Source organism: Dermacentor andersoni, chromosome 6, assembly GCF_023375885.2.
Source record: "Dermacentor andersoni chromosome 6, qqDerAnde1_hic_scaffold, whole genome shotgun sequence".
In the NCBI taxonomy this organism is placed as follows: Eukaryota; Metazoa; Arthropoda; class Arachnida; order Ixodida; family Ixodidae; genus Dermacentor; species Dermacentor andersoni.
In genome coordinates, this window is record NC_092819.1 from 25,588,593 (window position 1) to 25,610,601 (window position 22,009).

Sequence of the window (22,009 nt, forward strand, 5' to 3'; positions counted from 1 at the left end):
GGTGCCTTAAACGTTGCGACACTCCCCTACCAGGCAGAATTGAGCGCTGGCATCACAAGCGATTATTTAAGCGTTAAATTTTGAGAGCTCGAGCCAGCTAGAGCCGGCAGGGGGACGGCTGCGGCTCTGCGGCCAACTACCGTAATGAGCAGCGTGTAGGGCTGAGTCGCCGGCGGCGCACCAAAATTTTCTTCACTGTTTGCCAACGTTTAGTGGTCTGTTTTTGAGCTCCGACTAAATCGGGGCTTAAAATGGCATTCACCGCCTGGACTGCAGTGTCCCAGTTGCTGCTTTGATCGTGAGTAGCGAGCGTGTCTCGTCACCCCCGAGCGCGGGATGCCTGCCTCCGGGGAGGTGGCCGTGCCACACGAGTCGTGCCTCGTTCGCACGCGCTGCATGCTCGCGCAAGGACGCGCTGTCGAAAGGTGGCGAAGATGAGAGCGCGCGTGTAAAGCCGCGCGTGCGTGCGCGGGCGCGGCTCGCAAAAATGCGTGACTTGACGCGGCGCCGCACTTTTCACACGCAGTGGCCGCAGCATGCTGAGCTCGGGTCCGAGCGGCGAGTGCGCTCCAGCGGAGCAGGAAGGCTCGTCGCCGCCTTCCTGCAACGGGGAGCAGCCCACTACGGCCGTGGCAAACAATAAAGAGAAGAAGACGCCCATGTGCCTGGTCAACGAGCTGGCCCGCTTCAACAAAGTCGGACTCCAGTACAGGCTCGTCGACGAATCGGGGCCGCCGCACAAGAAAAGCTTCACCGTAGTGCTGCGCCTCGCGGGCCACGTGAGCACTCGCGGACCCTGCGTGGAACCGCTTCCGTTCTTCGCGCGTGCTCGCGTTAGCTTGGCACGGTTTCAAGAATGCTGCGCAGGTGTAACTTGAAGTTACGCCAAACGTCACGCATTGCACGTGACGTGAAAGGGTGGCCTACATCTGCATTTCCTAGACATTCCAAAGCCTCGGAAATGTGTATTGCTTTTAGAGAGACTGATTAACCAACTCCTGTTGTTTTTTTTTTTTTTTTGCTCTAGGAATCGTGGAATTTAGTGTTGAAAGAGAAAGGTTATGTGCGAGACAGGTTGTTCAGTTTCATAGTCGTGTCGTGAATAGAATTTAGACCAAAAAACTAAATGTCTTGATGGATACTTTCAGTGGTGCCAATCGAAAATATGCGCACATGCAGAATTAATTTGGCCCAGGCTTTTTCGAACTGTATTGCCTTCCAGTTATTTACATGATGAGTCCCTGTGTAGAAAATTAATGAGAGTTAGCTTATACCGAGTAGATATTTTGAGCTGGGTGTCTTGCGGACAGCACTATGTAACACACGAAACAGATAACAAACTAGCCCAATACAGCTTTTTTAACAGCTGAGTCAGGTGTGAGTTGACTCATGACTCTTTACGACTCTTCTACTTGAGTCTCTTTATTCAAAGAAGGAAGAGACACTCGTATGATGTCGAATGCCAGTACTTCAGTGATTATAGTCTGATGTCCAGGTTCCTGTTCTCATAAACTCTTGTAACATGCATTCAGGAATAATTTGCTAGCTATTATTGGCTGTTAAGCATTATTGTGCCTAATATTTTTTTAAATTTATTTGTCAAAAACCTTACAAGGCCCCTACATGAGGATTGAGTAAGGGGGGCATAGAATCAAGCAAGTACATGCAATCTAGTAACAATAATAATAGTAATAATAAAAACAACACCAACCAAGTGCACAGCCTAAAAGTAGAGAAACACATTAGCTACATAATGCTGTATATGAGTACACTAAAAAAGAGCTCTATAAGTTTGTAACAAACGTATTACAGTGCAAGAAAAAGGTAGGAAAAATAACATAGAACAGTGAGTGTGATATCAATGGTTAACAAGGGTTAAGCGAGTTGAGTGAGTGCCTAAATTTTTCACGGTCAGTTTCCGCAACTATGTTGTCGAGGAGGCTGTTCCAGAGCCGAATGGCATGGGGAATTGCAGACGAATTAAATGCTTCTGTTTTACCATAGATGCGCATGAAGCTAAGATGATTGTATAATCTGTGTGATGGCGTTTCTAGGTGTAGGGAGCGTTTGTTAGTGTGGTGGGCGTATTTATGAAATAATGACAAAAGGGCTATGTCGTGATGATTACTTAGCAGCTGAAGTGAAAGGTGAATCTTTATTTGAGTTACCTTAGTTGGTAGTTCTAGCGTAGTCCATGACTGTAGTCTTCAAAAACACGTTTGTATTTGCATTTTTCCCCTTTAAATTATAGTTTAAGAAGAGTAGGCTCTGCTATACAACGGTATGAATATACCTGACATTCAAACTATTAAGCTTCGTTGGCTGTGTTATGCAGGCTTACTGTCTGCTTGATCGTTGGGAGGCAGTGTTGGGGTAAACTGGAAGTTCAGGTATTAAAAGAGTGTGGCATTCTTTTCAAACCTGTAGCGTAGGGCTGTTGGTCCTTCTGTGTTGCCAAAATGGCAAATACATTTAGCTAGATAATAAGAAGGTGATGTACCTCAGTCTATGTTCTAGTGAACCGTTTGTTTTGTGAAGTGACTTAGGAACATTAGTGAAATGCCACTGGTGTGCATTTGGGCACAAGCAGAATGCCACAAAATTCACACGAGTGCCAGTGAAAGACTTACAAAGGTGGAGACTGAGAGAGCAGCTGAAGGTGGTTTGGTTTGTTGAGAACTGCTTCATAGCCCACCTGTGATGTGCTGTCCTTTTTGTAGTATTTAGTTTTAGCTTTTCACAAGTCAGTTTTCACATGTTGCTTGGAATTCTGCCTGGGCCTTGCTTGGCTAGCTTCCTACATAGTTCAAGTATTTGTTTGTAGGCTATATGTTGTTGTGGGCCACTGCTTCTATACTCTGTCTCACTAATTCCGTGCAGTGCAGCTAAGGGCATGGCTCATGTTACCCAGTCAATAACAAGAGCCGGCTGTGTTTTCTCAGAAAGGAGAAGGAGGAGGGCTCGCCCATCCAGTTGGCATCATGTGGAGGGCGATTGGAGGAGGATATTTCGCTCCACTGCATGGAGTAGGTGCGACAGAGTGACGAGTATCTTCATTGGCATGTGTGTTTTGCTGTGCGGCAATGTTTTGTGGAGGTGTTATGAGCTGGCAAATGTCTCCAGTCACCTTGTTGTTCCCTGGGTGCATCAGGATGAAGGCATAGTCTAGCGCTAGCTTTTTAAATGACTAAGGAATGAACTGAAATCTAAATAGGATGGAGTGTCACAAGTGGATGGAAACTTGAAATGAATGGTGGGCAAACAAGGGAAGCCTCTGCCCAGAGCTCCAACATTTCTACAAGATGGAAAATAAGTCCCCATGTTAAAAATTTGGCTCTAGGTTGAGGCTTTCCTTGTTTGCCCCACTATTTCTGCTAAAGCGCTTGCTTTAGTCGTATGCGAGGGGGGCAAATGCCAGCTAACCTAACTCGCATGTTTGGCAGTGTCATCGCTACTAGCCTTAGAACATGTGGTTCTGCTTAAACACCAGGAGGAGTACCAGGCAACGGGATCGAGCATCAAGCGGGCGCAGCATGCAGCAGCGCAACGGGCCCTGGATGAGACATCCCTGGCACGGCCGGTGTCCCGGGCCCCACACCGTGCTCAGGGGCCCCTGACACCCACGGTGGAGCTGAATGCGCTAGCCATGAAGAGGGGCGAGCTGGCCACATACCGTGTGGTAGAACTACCCCGCAGGGCTTACATGCCTCCGCTCAACTTCCAGGGCATGTGCCACTCACCACGAGGCCCCTGTAAGTCCACTTTCTGTCAATCGGTCAAAGAAAACATTACACAATTACGAAGAGTTAAAAGATATTTGAGCCACCAGCCTACATGGCTAGTGACCAGTTAAATACAAGTAATGACTGGCAATAGCTGCACTAGGCGCTACTAGTAAGAAATACAAACAATGGCTATACATAAAACTAATTAGTAAACAGTTTTTTGTACAACACGAACAACCACATAATGCAACTCAAGTAAAGGAAGTGCAAAAATTTTATGACTAAAACAGAGTAAACAGGTCAAAACAATGCTTCGTTAGAGATGAAGTAGTGCATGCAAATTACATTGAAGTTTGTTGCAAGTTTTATTTTAAAGGGTAAGCCAAATGGTAACTCATCGTATATGTTCAAGCAGGGACTTCAAGTTTGCCGCTGCTTGCATGTCTTGTGTTAGCATATCATTCATAGTCCCCGAAGAAGAGCGCTACTAAAATGGTTCACTGAGGAAAAAGTGATGATGCGCAAAGCCAGCTTCTGTTGATGGAATAAAGGTGTTGGACAAGTTGCGTATGTCTGGCCTAAATTCAGAACGATGGCTAATATGGCAATGAATAATGTTGACAGCTCCTGCTTCTGGTGAAGCATGAACCTCTAAAACTGACAGCACTCGTCCATGCTGTTGCATAGGGTTTTCCCACTGCATGTACAGTCATGAGCAACATGAATATAATGAATTTATTGGTGCTTGTGTATACATGTTTGAATGCAGGCTAATTATGGATCCAATGTGAAACATAGAATGTGAAAACAGCAATTCAAAACAGTGCAATTGGCATTATCAAAGTAGGTAAAACATGAATTTAAAAAAAATCTGCAAATGTAGCATTTAATAACAGGCACTTTCCAAAACTTTCGAAGAGCAGATAGCAAACAAAACACTCAGTTTCTATTGACATATCCTAGCAACACCTGTAAAATGTATGCAACACATTTTTATAATGATAAACACTTCTATATAAGTATGTGTGTACATGCAGATCCAAGATACAACATATGCAAAGCACATCTACAAGAAGCGTACGGTGAAACTTCATTCAACCGTAGTTGGCCTGAGCTCGCAAGAAGTACGCACTAAATGGTAGTACTGCTTAACCTAAATAGCATGAGATCGCCCACTTACCTGTCAAAGACAGAATCAGAGATAGTGCGATGAAAGGGCAAAAACATGCAGTATTTATTCACTTCACGTGACAAAAATGTTATCTTTGTTTGATGCCTCGGCAGCCTAGCAGTGACGACAGCGGCCTCAAACTTACTGAAGCTGCAAGCCAGCTTTTCAGCCAGCCCCCTCTTCTCAGCAAATATTCGCATAGCAGATTGCTCGTTGGTGTTGCAAATTCTCCATGCACAGGTGCGGTAGCATTGCAGAAGTCGCGAGGCACCTTTTTCATTGTGGGTTTCTGTTCTCATCGCGACGATTGCGTTCATGAGGCTGATGTAACGCGCACCTTCTGCCACTGTCGGGCCTGAATCGCCCGTGCTGTTGACTTCCGTGTCGTCCTCATCACCGTTGTTAGGCGACACTTCTGCAACAACAGGCAACAATGGCAAAAAGTCGAACCTTGTAGCCAACATCTCTTCATGGTCGCAGCAGTGCTGCCGAGCAACTTCCTTGCATTCTAAATGCCACACACCTTAGTCAACAATAGATTCAAGTCGCATAGAAGCGCCGACTTCGTCATGCCACGTTCGATAGCACAAACAATGTCCAATTTTTCTTCTATGCTGAAAAACTTGGTGTTTTTTATCCGAGCTCCAGCATGACGCGAGTCCTACCTTGCAAGGCGCCAGAACACTCTCTGGCATGGCGCCGAAATGATGTTGATGTTGATGTGGCTTCACGCGCAAACGCACAGGGCGCTTGGAGGCCATTGTTCTGATCTCTGAGGCTTGTTGTCCTGCAGGGCCACCTGATGGGGATGATGCACCGCCATGATTGCGCGACGAAGAGTGGAAACACTGCATGTTAACCAATACGTACGCAATAAGCTGGTACTGTTTATCCGGATACAAAACATATTATCTTAAATGGTCGCTGAGTCGGGGATTTCACTTTACTACTTTTAAAACGAAACTACTGTTTAAGGGGGTGCGGTATTACTGTACGTATAAAGAATTTAGATGCTGTTATGATGCCATTGGTGCGAAATAAATTTTAATTGTGTAAGTTTTGTTTAAACCCTGTAGGAACATCATTCCATACTTTGACATCAGCGTACTTTGTTCTCTGCCCATAAAATTGTTTGACAACAGTATAAAAAATCTGCCTTGACAGAGGGAGTGCAAGTTTGTCCTGAGAGTGAATACAATATCTTTTATGCTCAGGCAACTTCTTTTACCTTGTGTTTGGAATTTTTGCTCTTCTTTGGAATGAAGATGTGACAAAAACAAAATTACCACTTTGTTTTTCGAAAATTTGGTGGGCCCAGCCACTAGGTAATAGAGCATTGCAGAAAAGCCAACCTCTCTTGTTCAAGGGAGAATACATAGCGCTTGTACAGAGGAGTGTGTGCAGGTCTCTGAGAAAGTGTCAAAGGGGTAAGCGAGTAGACGTGCAGAGGAAGCGAATTTTAAGGCCCTTCTTTAAGAAAGCTTTCCTGGGAATATTAGGGCTCCTGCAGAGCTAGCTTGGCCCCTCCTGCATGAAACCTGCGTTACCTCTTTCATGAGTGCAGGAAATGTTGGAAATGCCTTCTGCACTAACCCCCGTATTCAAAAATGAAACTTAACTTGAAGCTCATGCTTGACTTGAAATAAATGACACCTGGTGCGAACGCGCCCAAGACGCTCATTGCGTTTCTTTGGGTGCGTTCACGACAGGAGTAATTTAAATCAAGTCAAGCATGGGCTTCAAATTAAGATGCATTTATGAATACGAGAGTAAGTCTTGAAGCTGTCAAGAAATACATAGTCACAACGAAAAAGTGGTTTAATGACCAGTAATTGGAATGGTGTTTAGGCCTCCAATTTTTTGTATGTCAGCATTGCCGTGCAGCCTCGGAGCCTCTTCGACCATGAGCACTGCATTGCAGCTCATATTGAGTGGAGCTGAACATACAGCCAAACCTAATTATAACCAAATGAATCATAATGAAGTAATCGTAATTCTCTTCGAAATTCTCGTAGAAGTTCAATGCATTTACAGTGTCGTGTAACGACATAAAGGTTTCTGAGACATGGTGGTAAGAACAATTTTAGCTCCAATTGAAGATTTACTGATAATTTCGGGCAGAGAAGGCTGTAATCTGATGGCATAAAACCAACTACTGTGGCCTTACACGGCACATTAAACCCTGCTGCTGAGTCCTGCACACTTGTAAACCACACACTGCACCTTGGTTGAGTGTCGTGTACTGTTGTGCCGGTATGAAGCTCGAATAGCTGGGTGTGTGGCTTGCGGTACATAACCATGGCCACCATAAGCTGCTGTACATGCACAATAAAGTTAGGATATTTATTCTATTTAGTTAGGATTTTATCCTTGCGTCCTGCTCGCATGTTCTTAGCAATTGCTCACCTTATCAGTGTTTTGTAAGTGCTGGCTGAGTGCATCAAGCTTCTGATTTTGTGCAGCTCTTGTTGCTGGACACCAGTGTAAAGTGTACATTTAACGCCCGATTTTTTTCTTTGCGCTCCTCATATTCGACTTGGGTTAGTATCTTTGGGCGGGGCATTTTAATGGTAAGTTTTGACATGCTCATTTGCCGCAAATTGTTGCAACACAAAACGCCAACGTGCATCAAGCTGGTGAGGCCAAGAGCGACTTGTTTTTCTGTTGCATAGTGTTTCCGAAATGAAATCGAGCTGGTGGGCTTTGCCAGAATACGATGCCACTAGATCGAAACATGACACTCACTTTGTGCCACCTGCAGTAGGAAATGGAGGTGCATTTGGGTTATCGTCTATTAAAAGCATTCAGCGGGCTTCTAATAGCACTAAATCATGAGCACTGTGACACAGATAGGTGAAGATGCTTATTACAACAGGGCTGGCGGTGATAGCGGTGAAAGTGACACGTGACATTTGCTGGTTCTGGAATAGGAAACTGAGTGTGTGTCGGCATTTTCATGCAACGCCGGCAAGGAAGCTGCTGTGGTGGGCAGCTACAGTTCTCGTTCGCATGCGTGAATTCTTTCAATAAATAAACACAGCACCGAACAGCAGGAAGTGTGGTAGTGAACATCAAAGCATCTGTTGCTGTGGTGGTGACTGCGGCTGTCAGTGGATTGGTACGTACGTGAGAGTGCTGATTTGAGGCTATGGGATGATTAGGATAGGGATGGTGATGGCTTTAATGCTGTTTCGGATCTGTGGTCACAGGAAAAAGTCTGGAAAATGAATGGTGATGGGTTTCAGCATTCAAAATTTCTGACGTTCTTACACATTGGCTCTGTCGGGTATGGGGCAGAGCTGCGATGACGTCCAAATCATTGGGCATCCAGAAATTTGGTCATTGACTGCAATTGCTTTTTAATGAAAAGCTTTCTTTAGGTTTTTCCCCACTTTACGTGGAAGTTGCCTTTCTGAGTAAATGCCTGGCCAAGTAAACTCAGCCGATCCTGAAGATAGTAATCAAAAGCGGTGATATGGCGGGCTGATTCCAAAACTAGTGCACAATATCCATCCTTGCAAATGTTTTTACGTGATTTGTAAAATGGGCTGATCAGGAAAACTGCAAGGGCACAGCAACCACACGCGTCGGCAGTAATCAGTAGAGATAACCAACAAGTGTCCCAAGCAGCATATCTCAGCGATTCTACTAAAATAAGCTACTAAAATAAAAAGCTATTGCTTGATTTTGACTATCATCCTCTAATGACTTCTGTCCAATCTTCTTGTTTAGATATGTCCGAAGGGTTCGAAAATCAACTGGTCTCACCATATTGCTTGCACAATGCAGGTCTTTACTCGCCACACTATCGGCACATGAATGCTGCACCGGGTGGCTACTGTGCGACGCTAGATGTGGGGCCGCGTCGTTTCCATGGCGAGGGCCCCACAGAGCAGGCAGCGCGCCATGCGGCGGCACAGCAGGCCCTGGCCCAGTTGAGGAACCTGCCCTTGCGGCCAACACCCCCACAGCCTACACCAGGTGCAGCTGCAGATGCAGATGAAGCCAGTGATGAGCTCAAGTCTCCTGTCAGCCTGGTGCATGAACTGGCCCTCAAGCGTGGGCTGTCGGTCGTCTTCCAGGTAACGTGAGAAACTAGAGCAGCTAATATTAATGGCTCATGCTTTCCTTGCCCATCCCATGTCGTTACTGAGGGACTACTGGACTTACTATAGAACATACTGTAATTTTATGATAATTCCCTTTGACAATCACACCAATGCAGCAAAAAAAAAAAAAGTGTTGTAGACAAATTGTCACAGGTTGTTGCCACCAGCTTTGCTGCTATCGGCAACGGCACTGGCAACCTTGTAATTTTTAAATGGTAAGAAGTCTGCACGTACGCTTTGTGTGCTGTCAGTGAAAGACCCCCCGATGCAAACAGTGCTGCAAGTTCTTACGTACAATGAAACAAGCGAATGATGTTGCGTGTCACCAAAATCAATTGCCAAAAACTTGAGACATAACATTGTTTACAAATAGGACTTGCGCTGATGACTACTACATGGACAGGTGCTGCGCTTTCTGATCTGTCACTCATATGAACTCAAAAATAAAAGTGCGCTTTCACCTACATTTGGCTATTGATACTTTGCAGACGATACCAATGAGTGTAAAGCTATGGTATGTACCAGTAATGTAGAGCTGGAATTTTTATGTCAGTACCCGTTTAAGAGTAACCAGGTATTGTGCCCCTTCCATAGGTGCCAGTGGCATCAGGTCCTGAACCGCATGTCTTGAGCAAGCGTGCGTCTCTAATGTACACCTGCAGGTGGTGCAGGAGAGCGGCCCCCCACACATGCGCACATTCCGGACGCGCTGCACAGTGGGTGAGATAAGTGCCGAAGGGGAAGGCAATGGCAAGAAGGCCTCCAAGAAAGAGGCTGCCCAGGGAGTGCTGGAGCAGCTGCGCAAGCTGCCGCCGATTGAGCCGCCCCCAGGATCGGCCGTTACTTCGACCATCCCCGGCAGCGTGCTGCTGCAGAAGCGCAGGGCGCCCCCTAAGAAGCGAGCCCGCAACCTGGTGCGTGACCAGCAGGCTGCAGCACCACCGTGCGAGGTGAGTCCATTTCATGAGGTCGCAGGCTCTCGGTTTTCAGCCACTGCATTTGCAAGAATGCAGCTCGATCTTCTCGCAGCTAGTGTTATGTGCGGTGTGTCAATGGGTTAGTAGACAGATAATATTTTTAGCAAGGAAAACTTGCTGTGTACATAGACGCCCATTTCTAATAAGTATGTGGTTTAACATCCCAGTACTGCGCAGGGGGTTATGAAGGACACCATAGTAGAGGGCTCTACATTAATTTTGACCATCTGATGTTCTCCAATGCGCACCTAAATGTAAGTGCACGAGCGTTCTTGCATTCCACCCCCATTGGAATACAGATGCTACTGGTGGGAATCAAGCCTGTGGCCACATGCTCAGCAGCATGGCATAGGCACTGAGCTACTGTGCCGGGTGCACAGTTATTTCCAAGTAAATGGGTTTAAAAGAAAGGCTTCCCGCACATTACAGCCAGATGCAAAACAAAATCCTGATGGCTGCATTGACAACAGCCTACCATTAGAGTCAACATCACTGCTATTGCTGTTGTGACAGAACACATTTCTGTGTAAATTGGAGACTGTGTGCCACTGTCCTGCCAAGCCTTATTGAAAAGAAATATTGTTATACATGCAAGGGGTGGTAGACACGTCTTCTACTTTTAGTGTTCTGGAAAAGTGCATGCATCACCGAATGAACTAGTGAAATGGTTGGCCAACACATGACTTGCCACCACTGCTATCTTGAGGGTGTTGCTGGAAAGCTCACCGCCTGTCAACAGAGCACACGTGGTCTGGGGTGGCGGAGTTCGATATTATCCATTCTACGACTGACCCAGTTCGATATAAAAAATAAAAAATGCATGCAATTTTCCAGGTGATATAGAAAGTGTTCGATATGCGCACTAATTCCACATATCCGTGTTCGATATATCGAGGTTTGACTGTAATACTTTCTTACAGCTATGGCTACACATGTCATCTACCTTCCACTAATGCTGGCGTATAATCACTGTTGCGCTTGCCTATCACTGCTTTCAGCATGCGTCCAGTGAATGCCCGCATCCTCTCTGCAGATAGAGAAATTCTAATAAATACTGTTCCACGGTGTTTTCTCCGTTACCACTTCATAATTAAACTGTCTGACTTATGGTAAGGTTTCCACTGCACTAAAAAAAATGGGTATCATGAAAATTGGTTGTCAGTCCCTGCGAACCTTGTGAAGGCATAAAGCTTTCTGGCAGGTGTGTGTGAAGGTCATTCTCAAAACTGGTGCTGCACTTGTGGACTGACCTTGCTATTGTCTGTGTGCAGGTGAACCCCATATCCCGGCTGATCCAGATCCAGCAGGCAAAGAAGGAAATGGAGCCCACCTACGTACTGGTGTCTGAAAGGGGGGACCCTCGACAGCGCGAGTTTGTTCTTCAGTGTAAGCTGGGAAACCTCACTGCCCAGGTATGACCACCGAGTTGTATTCTTACACAGTAGAACCTCGTTGATACGTTCCCGTTACACACGTTTTCCCGGTACCAATGTTCGCAATCGAGAACACAAAAAATGACCCAATAGAGTTACGCTAATTTTTTACCGCTTCATACATTCCTGGAAAACATGATGTTGCGGTACTAACATTCAGTACAGCGCCAAACTGCGATCGTCTGATACGTTTTCCAGCCGCCAGATCCCACGTAAACAAGAAAATGCGTGATGCACGCGCAATCGAGAACAGTATATAGCTGCCAGCCACGGCAGCTTCACTGCAATACAGTAGAACCCCGCTGTTACGTTCCTCACTGCTGCGTTTTCCCGGCTGCTGCGCCGTTTTCATCCGGTCCCGGCATAGCTTCCATAGGATCCAATGTATAAGGAACCCCGCTGTTACGTAGTAGCTGTGAAAACGTTCCCGCATGATGCGTCGCAACCCGAACCCGCCTGGGCTAAAGTAGGCAACGCGCTTCAACCGCCATTCTGACTGTTGACGAGTTTTGACCGGGCTTGGCTATGGAACTGGCTGCAAGAAGCCGCACGCCAGTTTGAGAGGCCGCCACTAGGTGGCCATTCGTGAAAAATGCTCTCACTATCATCACTGTGATTACGGTCCCCGCATGGTTTGTTGGACGGGTCGACTCACGGAGGAAGGAAACTCAGGAGAGGCCCTGACGTCACTCTTTGTGAAGCTATAGCTAAAGGGAAGCCGGAAGTTGGCGTTGCTCATGGCGTTGCTTCGCCTATCGGGCCAACTCTCCTCTCTTGTTTACATTTCTCGCTAAACCACGCCGTGCTGCGTGCAACCGGGCTGCTCGGACGCGCGCGCTCCGCAGCAATACTAAACAATCGTTAGCACGTTAGCATGATTGCGCCAAAGAGGGCGAAATTTCCCGCGGATATTCCTTCGTCCGTTGCCATTGCCGTGGCTCGGTGACGACGAGGAGCACTAGCCGCATGATGCCGGGGAGTTGCCAAATCCTAGCTTTGGAGAAGCCGTCGCGGCTCTGGACCTCCTCTGCAGGTACGTCGCACCTCACAGCGACGCTGACAGCAATGCGGCCTTCCAGGCTATTGAGAAACGTGTGGTGATTTCTAGCGAGTGAAAGAAACAGCAAGCCACCATTCTAGACTTTTTTAAGTTCTAAGCGCACTCTGTGGAAATAAATTGTCTATAGTTGAAGCTGCACTTTTTTCATTCATTTTCGAAGCTTTCCTCACTGTTGCGTTTTCCCGGCTGTTACGTTTTTTTTCCTCGGTCCGGTGAAAAACGTATGAACGGGGTTCCACTGTATTTTGCTACCACCGGGACATGACTGTATTCTGCACATGAGAGTGAAACATTCTAATTGGCTCGAAGCGTAAACTTTGAAACCTACTGTGGCATGCCGTTATTCTGTAAGGGTCTTGGACAGCGTGGTTTCAGCATCACGACTGCGTCAGCTAGACAAGAGTTGTAAAATTCCGTTACCTTTGCCGCTTCGGGTGAAAAAAGATGCAGTGTTCGAAAGGTAAAACATCACTGTAAACCGCTATCAGCAATCGGCAACACGTAAACGAAGTGCTGCCGAACCGGGATTCCCTGATAAAGCGCCGATCCTTTGCAACATTGCGTGGGAAAAGTGCGTGGTGCAGTGTTCTTGCCGACTTGGGTCACGTTGACAGGAACGCTTGAGTGGCCGTTGTTTGTATGGTGGAAGGACATACATGGTCGTCCCAAATCGTTGAAGTAGGCATAATGCACGTGTTGCCACACGGACAATTGCACAAAAGCGAGAGCGACACTGTTGTGGCATCCGATCACGCACCAGCCCAACTGTCAGCGCATGCTCTGTGCCATGCTGTTTATGCTGTGCACCTGCTCTCTGGAGGAATGTCTTGAAAGCGCATGACGTTCTTCCAGCTTCCGAAATCCGTGCGCGGCAGTTGCTCACTCATCTCGAAGGCCACATTATTGTCGCAATAGGACTGGAAAGGGGCGCGCGCTGCCGTGCGCCTAGTTGGTCACACTTAGGCGCTTTGGCACTTCACGCTTGCCTTATTTTACCATGAACGGGTTCGAAGCGTTCGTTGTAACAGTACGACAATTTATAAGACATTTGTTATAGCTGGAAGCAGCTATAAGCAGGGTCAGGAAATTGTAATTGCACTGAAATGTGGTTGTTAAAACCGATAGATCGCTATATCTGGGATCGTTATGAGTGGGTGCAACTGTATTCGATTCATATTCGGACTATTGAAAGTTGTTGAATATTCGTTTAATTCGAATAATAAGGGACAGAAAGAGTTTTGGAAGTCTACAGAAGGAAAGAGAAACAACAGATGCCTTCGAAATGATTCTGCTGCAGGAGAACAGCAGTTGTTGTGCAGGTGCACAAGTTTGCGAGCGAGTGCATAGAGGAAATCACTTATGCCATAAGTGCTCACTGCACACTTTACTGAGAGCCACCGACGTTATCAGCCATTTTGTTTTATCATGAAATTTCTTACCCAGATTCCTTATTTTTTATTGCTGATTGTAAATATCTTTGTTATAAAAAGTACCAAGGTGCTCATAATAAAAAAATTATGGAAGGAATATACACAGAATTTATTTTTCTGTCACATTAGCTGCACAGGCTGACAGTGTGTTATTTGTCTAAGGGAGCATTGGCTGGGTGTGGTGCAGCTCAAAAGAAGGGATTATTCAGAGTCACTTTCCAATTGCTTCAATCGATTATCATCAAAACCAGCTAATCCTCTAGAAAACACTCACTATATTATAACAATTCAGTTGGCGAGCTTATAGTAAACTTCTTACAGAGTACAAAGAAAAAAAAAGGAAATAGTGGAGGCTTTGGTGGAATGCTGTTCACGTCAATTTATTTCACAGACATGCCCTAGCAACGTCTTCCTATGAGCTTTCCTCTTTGTCTTTGTCCAAGGAGCTGCTGACCTCAGTCATCATCACATTTGTCTTCGCTTCCTGGAGCAATGTACACCTCAGTGTCGGAACCATTAGTGTTGGGACAAGAAGACGAAGAAATGCCTTTTTCCAGAAGACAGGCCGGCAATACACATTGTCGGCATCAGATATAATTTTGAAAATGCCGGTTGCTGCACGAAAAACACACTCCAGATGTTGCATTAACTGATGTATTCTTTTGATGTTGCTGAATATTTTTCCATTGTGACCACCTGTATTTTAGCCCTTCTACGATAATGCTGCGCAGGCGATGTACAGGTATACCGAATAAATAAATAAATAAATAAATAAATAAATAGAAGACCGAAATCACTGCACACGTGCTGCCATCTGCCGACTGAAACGCTACTCAAGCCTCGGAAGTGTCCTTCGTCCAAAACGCGGGGCTCGTCGAAAACTGTTAGACATAGTAGGCATAATGGCTCAATACGTGTCATCTGCGCCGAGAAAAAATGTATCACTGCATGGTTTATTAGTGACAGTTGGCGTGTACTCAAGAATCACACTGTCACTCTGCAGCATCTCATTTCATCCAACCACGGATGGAACATGTGGCACGTAATCTTACTGTCGGTGACTGTCGGTTCGATGCAAGGACGTACAGCTGGGCACACACTCATGTAGTGTTAACAGATCTGAGGTCTGCGAGCTGTGTGCATGCCAGGTGTAGTTGACTTCACATAAACAGGTTTTCTCATTCCTATCCTTTGGAGTCCTTGTCATCAGCAAAAACACATCTGTGGATGTACTGCTTTCAAATATAGTCGATTCAGCTTGTTGAATTTAGTTTTTAATGCCAATAGTAATGTTTTCTATATAATGTTGGAGTAACCTTGATATAATGAAGTCGGTAAAATTGGCAATTTGGTTCGTTCTATTAAAATTTCACTGTATTGAAATTCAGCCTTTTATGCTCCAAAATAAGTAGTCAGCAATGGATTTTTCTTGCACAGAAGGGGCCGCAAAGGTTCCTGAATTATTTGGCAATTGGAAAAAGCAAACTTGAATGAAAAAAAAAAATTCATTTTGTTGAATTTCAGAGTCAGCAACTAAAGATAGTTTCATGCCATGCCAACTGTATCTTCACATTGGCGGTATGAAGTGAAGCGAGCCATGCTGTCGTGTCCACTCTGCCCCTGTGGCTGATAGTGTCGCTTGCATTGGGATGACGCCATCATGTAAAGCACCGGCAGCACGGAGTGAATGCCCACGCACTTCGTGCTTTAGGTGTGGGTGAAAGTGTGTGAGGGTGAGACAAGGAAGATGGTGGCTTCGTGAGTGCCACCTTCCCGTGTGAGCAAAGGGAAAGAAGGGGAGGGGAGCGATTGTGGTAACGCGATCAAGCGCGTGCGAGGGGCGGAATGAGGGGGGGCTGGAGTTCGCATGCGTTGCAATTTCTGGCACGCATCTCGGCTGTGGTTGCACATGGCTGTAAGTGCGGCTGAGCGCATGCCCTGTTTTAGAGGTAATCTACCACGTGTGCAAGGAGTAGGCGTGCCGAGATGGCGGGTCATCATGTAAGCTGTCTTCCTGCACATTTAGCATTGGAGGATGTGTAATCTCGAGTCTTGGTGGCCCGTTGGAGCGAGAGGCAGACGAATTATTCGCTCCCCACTGCTGACGCTTTTCATGATAGCGTCGTCCCAGTGTGGGCAGTGCTATCAGTCGTGGGGGTGGAGTGCATGCGAAAGCATGGCTGGCTTCGCTTAATTCGTGCCGTCGACGTGGCATAAAACCGTATCATTCGTCGCCAAATCCCAAATTCATCAAAATGAATTGTTTTCTCATTCAAATTTGCCTTTTTCAATCACCCGATAATTTGGAAAATTCTGCGGCGCCTTCCTGCCTAAGAAAAATCGATAGGTGACTGTACTTATTTGCGTAAAAGGTCGAATTTAATACAACGAAATTTAGATATAACGAAGAAAATTGCCGGTTTTACTTACTTCGTTATATCGAGGTTTAACAGTATGTGGCAGGTATTTTCGTGTTGGATGCAAATTCATTGTATTGAAGTTCAGCTGTAGTGAGTTAGCAGGAGAGCTGTGGCCACAGTAGCATGACCAAAAAGCTGCAATGTGCGTGTAAATGTGTGTGCTCTGGTGGCATTGATTCTTTTCAGGGCGTGGGTCCCAACAAGAAGACTGCCAAGCGACTGGCAGCTGAAGCAATGTTGCAGCGACTGGGATACTCGCGCCCACCAGCTGCCAACCAGGCCGGCGGTGGGACGGGGGCTACAGTGGATGGGACAGAGCAGCTGCCTTCTGCCACTGCTTCTAGCACTGCTGCTGCCCGTGGAATAATGTCTCCCCTCAGCCCCCGTGGTGGTCGCCAGCTTGTGCCGGGCCTGTTGCTCGTGCCTAGCCAAGGGGCCGGTGGTGCGGGCCCAGCAGGCGTTGGTTGTGGTGTGGCCAGTGGTGGTGCTGGAACCGGCACGGGGAATCGCCTTGCATCAACCGGTGACCTTCAGGCAAGCTCAGCAATAGCAAAAGAACTGCTCGACAAAGGTAAGCATGATGAGTGTGCACTTTAGGTAGCTGCTGGTGGTGGTGTGGTTAAAAGAACTCGTCCGACTATGTATTTTGGCCAATCGCATCACTGAGAGTTGTTCAGAGAGCAAAATGAAGCAGCTTTCATCTTGTTTTCTGGCTGACCAAGTTCCTTCTTTCTGCAAGGCTGACTTAATTACTATTGTGATAGTGTAATCATTAATTCACTTCAAGGTCAGCATCATAAAACTTAGAAAGACTGTGATGTGGAACTTTCAGGGGATGTGTGTTCTGTTCTAGATGATCATGCTGCCATAATCTCTTGCCCTCATGAGTGGTTTTGGATTTTAATTTTTTCAACAGACAGTTGTCTTCCATTGCTGATGAATATGTTAGTGGTGTTCCTGGCAATGCCAAGTTTAGTAAAATTAGTAGAAAGTAGAAGTAGAAATTGAGTAAAATTTTGGATACAAGGTGGTTTTGCTTTTGTGTGAAATCACCCAAGAAATGGAATGCGTGGTACTTCCTCAGAGCAACTTGCTCTCTCCGTGGCCCATTGTGCCATTTGAATCTCATTATTTCATGCATAAGTCTTCACATGTGCTTGTTTTGACTGTCCTTTTCTCATTCTTTGCTTTTCATTGATGCTGCAACGAGTCAGATCAAACTGGCTGCAGTGTAGTGCCTGCTTCACTGGAAAGCTGACTACTGCATTATGTGCACCTGTGGTGTGGCATAGTCCTCTGTTGAATTCTTCGAGAGTATATACTGAACAAAAGAAGTTATGAATTATGGGCAGTGTCAGTGCCTGAAGTAGTTCATGGCTTTCTCTTTTATGTTTACCACAAAGTCTTTTCTTTAGTGTGCCTACTGCAGTGTTAAGAATATGCTGCACTTCATGGGAGCATAACAAATTGTGGCAATTTAATCCTTTTTGTTTTGTAAGGTGTGTCCCCTACGGCTGAAGCTCTCCGACAGACTGCTCCCGTGGCGGCGGCTCCGGTTCGTCCCAAGCAACAGTTGCTCTACCTCGCAGAGGTTCTGGGCTTTCAGGTCAGCTCCGCTCTTGCACTTTCTTGCTGTTTGAGTAAAAAGACACTTTTTGATATGCCTGTGTGATATATCTTGCTCTAATGCAAATGGGCCATGAATTGCAAGTGTAAATACACTGGACTCTGGATAAACAGAACTCGCTTAAACGACATGCCAAATAAACTGAACGACTTGTACCAATTTTGGTTGGCCGCCCAAAATCGCAATGTCAAGAAATTTCAGGTAAATGGAAAGCTTGTTCTTGTGAACTCCAGTTAAATGGAACCGGAACTGAAATTGCAAACTACCTTCATCGGCCATTACGGCCATATCAAACAGGAGCAGTGTAACAAGCATTTCAAACGGTAACTAATGCTAAGCAGTCAAGCAAATCAAATCCATCGGGCATTTGTGTTGCTTTGGCTTCAGTAGCTGCTTTGCTGTGTTATTGTTCCATATTTTTCTACATCCTGCACTATGCTGGGATCGGCAGAAAGTATGAAATCAATTTCATTTCTTATTTCACCATTAGGGCTTTTCCAAGTCCACTTTTGTTCCAGCGCTTCCTGAAGAAGGTGTTCATTATTCACAGCTTATTCGTTTCGGCGAATTCTACCAACATCTCTTCTCGAGTGCTCCTGGAATCCACGCCGCAGTTGCCAATTGCTTGCTCACCAGTCTGCTTTTTCTCCACTTTTGCATTGAAGTCAGCCATGACTACAGAATACTGAATTTGCACTTTTCACATTGCCAATTGAAGATCTTCATAAAACTGTTCTATTTCTTCATCATCGTGACTGGAGGTTGGAGCGTAAGTTTGTACTACCTTTATTCTGTACCCCCTATTCAGCTTTATTACGACTACTGTAACCCTCTCATTAATGCTGTAGAATTCGTCAATGTTGCCCGCTATGTCCTTACGGATTAGGAATCCTACTTCGAACTGCTTCTTATCTGGTAGTCCTCTATAGCAGAAAACGTGGCAATTTGTCAGCACTGTATAAGCTTCGCCAGTTCTTCTATCCTCACTAAAACCAATGATATCCCAGACAATGCCTGATAGTTCCTCAAAGAGTCCTGCTAGGCTAGCTTCACTCGATAGAGTTCGGGTGCTGAATGTTGCAAGGTTCAGTTCCCATTGGTGGCCTGTCTGCCTTGGTCAGATGCTCTGCAGCTGCTGGGAACTGAGGGCCATTGGGTAATTGAATGAGTCATTTGGAAAGGAGTGGCTGAATACTGCACCAGGGAGCCCAATTCCTGTTCTGGTGAGAGAGGGTCTTGTTGAAGCTTCGTGGTTCTTCCTGATTTGGTAGTGCCTGGATTAGTATCATTTGCTCTCGGTGTTTTTGCCGGTGTCAGGTGCCACTCCAAGCCTAGAGATGTAGTGTAGTGGGGGAGGTGAGTTCGAATTTCCCACCTTCAGGGGAAAAAGAGGATTCGAACTTCTGAATGTGGCAACCGAGCATCCACGCTGGCTCAGTCAGCTAACCCTGCGGTCTGTCAGGTCACTTTATGTCGGAGAATTCCAGCCCAGACGATCCTACGCACCTGACAACATGCTTGAATTATCCGCGGTATACAGGTTTTGCTGATCGCGGCAGGTGGCACGACATAGTATTTCTCAGTGGTTCTAACATCTTGGTTTCGGAGTCTCCCGTACACATGTGGGGAGTAGGTAGGGTAAAGTGCAGTGATCATAAGTTAGTGAGGGCTAGGATTCACCTCAGTTTGAAGAGAGAAAGGGTAAAATTGGTCAAAGAGAAACAGGCCAACCTTGACGCAGTAAGGGTAAAAGCAGATCAATTCAGGTTGGCACTTGCAAACAAATATGCAGCCTTAGCACAGAGTGATGATGACATAGAGGCAGTGAACGAAACCGTAACTAGGCTGGCTTCAGAAGCAGCAATTGAAGTGGGAGGTAAGGCACCAGGGCAGCCAGTAGTACAGTAAGCTCTCCCAAGTAACAGAGAACCTAATAAAGAAACGAAGAAGAATGAAAGTGTCCAACTTCATTCATCAGATAGAATTTGCGGAACTGTCAAAACTGATCAACAAGGCGAAAATAAGTGATATTCGAAACTATAATGTGAGAAAGACTGACGAAGCCGTAAAAAGTGGACACAGCCTGAAAACAGTGAGAAGGAAACTAAACATCAGACAAACCAAGATGCATGCACTGAAAGATAGACAGGGTAATATCATCAGCAATCTTGAAGATATAGTAAAAGCAGCAGAAGAATTCTATACTGACCTGTACAGTACCCAAAACAGCCACAATACCTCCATTCAAAGTAGTAATGAACAGGTTACAGAGGCTCCTTATTTAACTAACGATGAAGTTAGAAGGGCCTTGCAAGGCATGAAATGAGGAAAGGCGGCAGGTGAGGATGGAATAACAGTCAATTTAATCAAAGATGGAGGAGACATCATGCTTGAAAAACTAGCAGCCGAGCTGAACTGTCAATCGATATATGAACTGTCGATCGACTTCAAGGGTCCCAGAGAACTGGAAGAATGCCAACATTATACTAATCCACAAAAATCCACAATTTTCTCAACTTCGGCTGTGTATTTCTTCGTAATATTTTGCCCTGAGATAAGGGAATGTATAAGGACTACATTAAAAATTAATAAAGACATGAGAAAGTTTGACCAAATTGACCATTTTATTGCCGCATCCCCCTTAAAGGCCAACTACAAATAAATTTTGGACCACGTAAGAAGCTTCATTTCAGATAGCATATACAGCAGCCTCCCTGCAGTATTGAAAGTGAATGCGTCCCGAAAAGCATTAAAAAAAAAGACCAATTATAGATACCAAAACATAAAGTAAGACAGCGACCAATACCACTCGATATAAAAGGTGCAGTACCTAAATATTGAGAACAGGCATGGTGCCTGTTCTCAATATTAGGTTAGGCAGTATTAGGTTAGGCAGTATCACTGAAGATCTTGGAGGCTATTTCTGTGATTTGCATCACCTATGCTAACTACAAGGTGCTTGCATCTACTTAGTGCTATTTAAAGTGTATAGAAAACATTCGCCTATTACCATCCCTGCATCTTTGCCATTATTGCTTCAGTAGTACATGTACAACCCACAGCCAATTCAGCCCAAGTTAAATTTCATTGCAGTTGTCCTTTAAATCTGCTGCACTCTGTGTGGCTCATCCCACTGGCGTTGCCAAGAAATGCTTGCTGAGCTCCACTTTTGTGCGTGGGTGCAGGTGCAATTCACAGACTTCCCCAAGGGAAACAAGCAAGACTTCCTGTCGCTGGTGACACTGAACACGAGCCCACCACAAGTGAGCCACGGCGCAGGCTCCTCACTGGAGGCATCCCACGACGAGGCTGCACTGGCGGTGTTACGGACACTTGCACACCGAGGATTGGACACTCTGGGCCAACCGCCGGCAAAGGACACACCCGAGCCACCGCTGCGTCTGCGCCAATAAACACCGCCTGCTGCCCCAGCCTCCCTTGTCATCTTTTGTGTGTGTAACATGCGTTCCAGTGGCAATGGATTGAGAGGCTGTGTCATATAAGTGACGCATTTATCAATTGTTACCAATAGTGCAAAGTCAAGAAAAACCAAAACGTGGATGTTTAAATCTCCTAGGTATACGTAGATGTTTAAATTTCCTCGTATTTTGCGCCACAAAGTATACCTTGGAAATCTGAGCACCAACTTGCCCAAGAAGCCCTTTTGGTAGATGTTTAAGGGTATCCCAAAAATGAATGTAGCTGAATGTTGAGTTATTAAGGTAATATTTTTCACGGAATTCAAGATGCCACTCTGCAGTTTTGGGATGCCAACTCTTTCAGGGTCGCTGACGCACCAGTATGTTTCCGCATTGTCTAGCCAAGGCACTGATGTATCATTATGTTCTCCACTCTCTAGCGAAGAACATAATAAGAGTGCATTTGCCTTTATCCGTGTTATATTTTCCCTTCTGAATAACCAGAAATAAACCGTTGTTTTACTATATCTGAGAATGAAGCCCAACACAGAGGACGCACCCCTTTGAAAAAAAGGTAGTGAAAGGGGTAGGACCCACAATTTAATTTAACAAAATTCAAGAGTCTGAGAAGCTGTCTT

The 22,009-nt window shown here is 45.7% G+C and overlaps 1 protein-coding gene across 1 annotated transcript; it reads left to right on the forward strand.

Moving 5' to 3' along the window:
• The first annotated feature begins 110 nt into the window (after positions 1 to 110).
• Positions 111 to 21,383, forward strand: stau (double-stranded RNA-binding protein Staufen). The gene is made up of 9 exons (XM_050170435.3): positions 111 to 298; positions 527 to 779; positions 3,491 to 3,752; positions 8,686 to 8,978; positions 9,668 to 9,955; positions 11,254 to 11,394; positions 16,512 to 16,896; positions 17,825 to 17,931; positions 21,138 to 21,383. The coding sequence occupies exons 2-9, from the start codon at positions 537 to 539 to the stop codon at positions 21,363 to 21,365; spliced, it is 1,947 nt and encodes a 648-aa protein (XP_050026392.1). The 5' UTR covers positions 111 to 298; positions 527 to 536; the 3' UTR covers positions 21,366 to 21,383.
• Positions 21,384 to 22,009: the final 626 nt, after the last annotated feature.

Coding starts and splice junctions, on each gene's coding strand:
- stau (XM_050170435.3), top strand. CDS start 537: ATGCTGAGCTCGGGTCCGAGCGGCGAGTGCGCTCCAGCGGAGCAGGAA. Junction 3,753..8,685: donor CCACTCACCACGAGGCCCCT/GTAAGTCCACTT, acceptor TGCACAATGCAG/GTCTTTACTCGCCACACTAT. Junction 17,932..21,137: donor CAGAGGTTCTGGGCTTTCAG/GTCAGCTCCGCT, acceptor GCGTGGGTGCAG/GTGCAATTCACAGACTTCCC.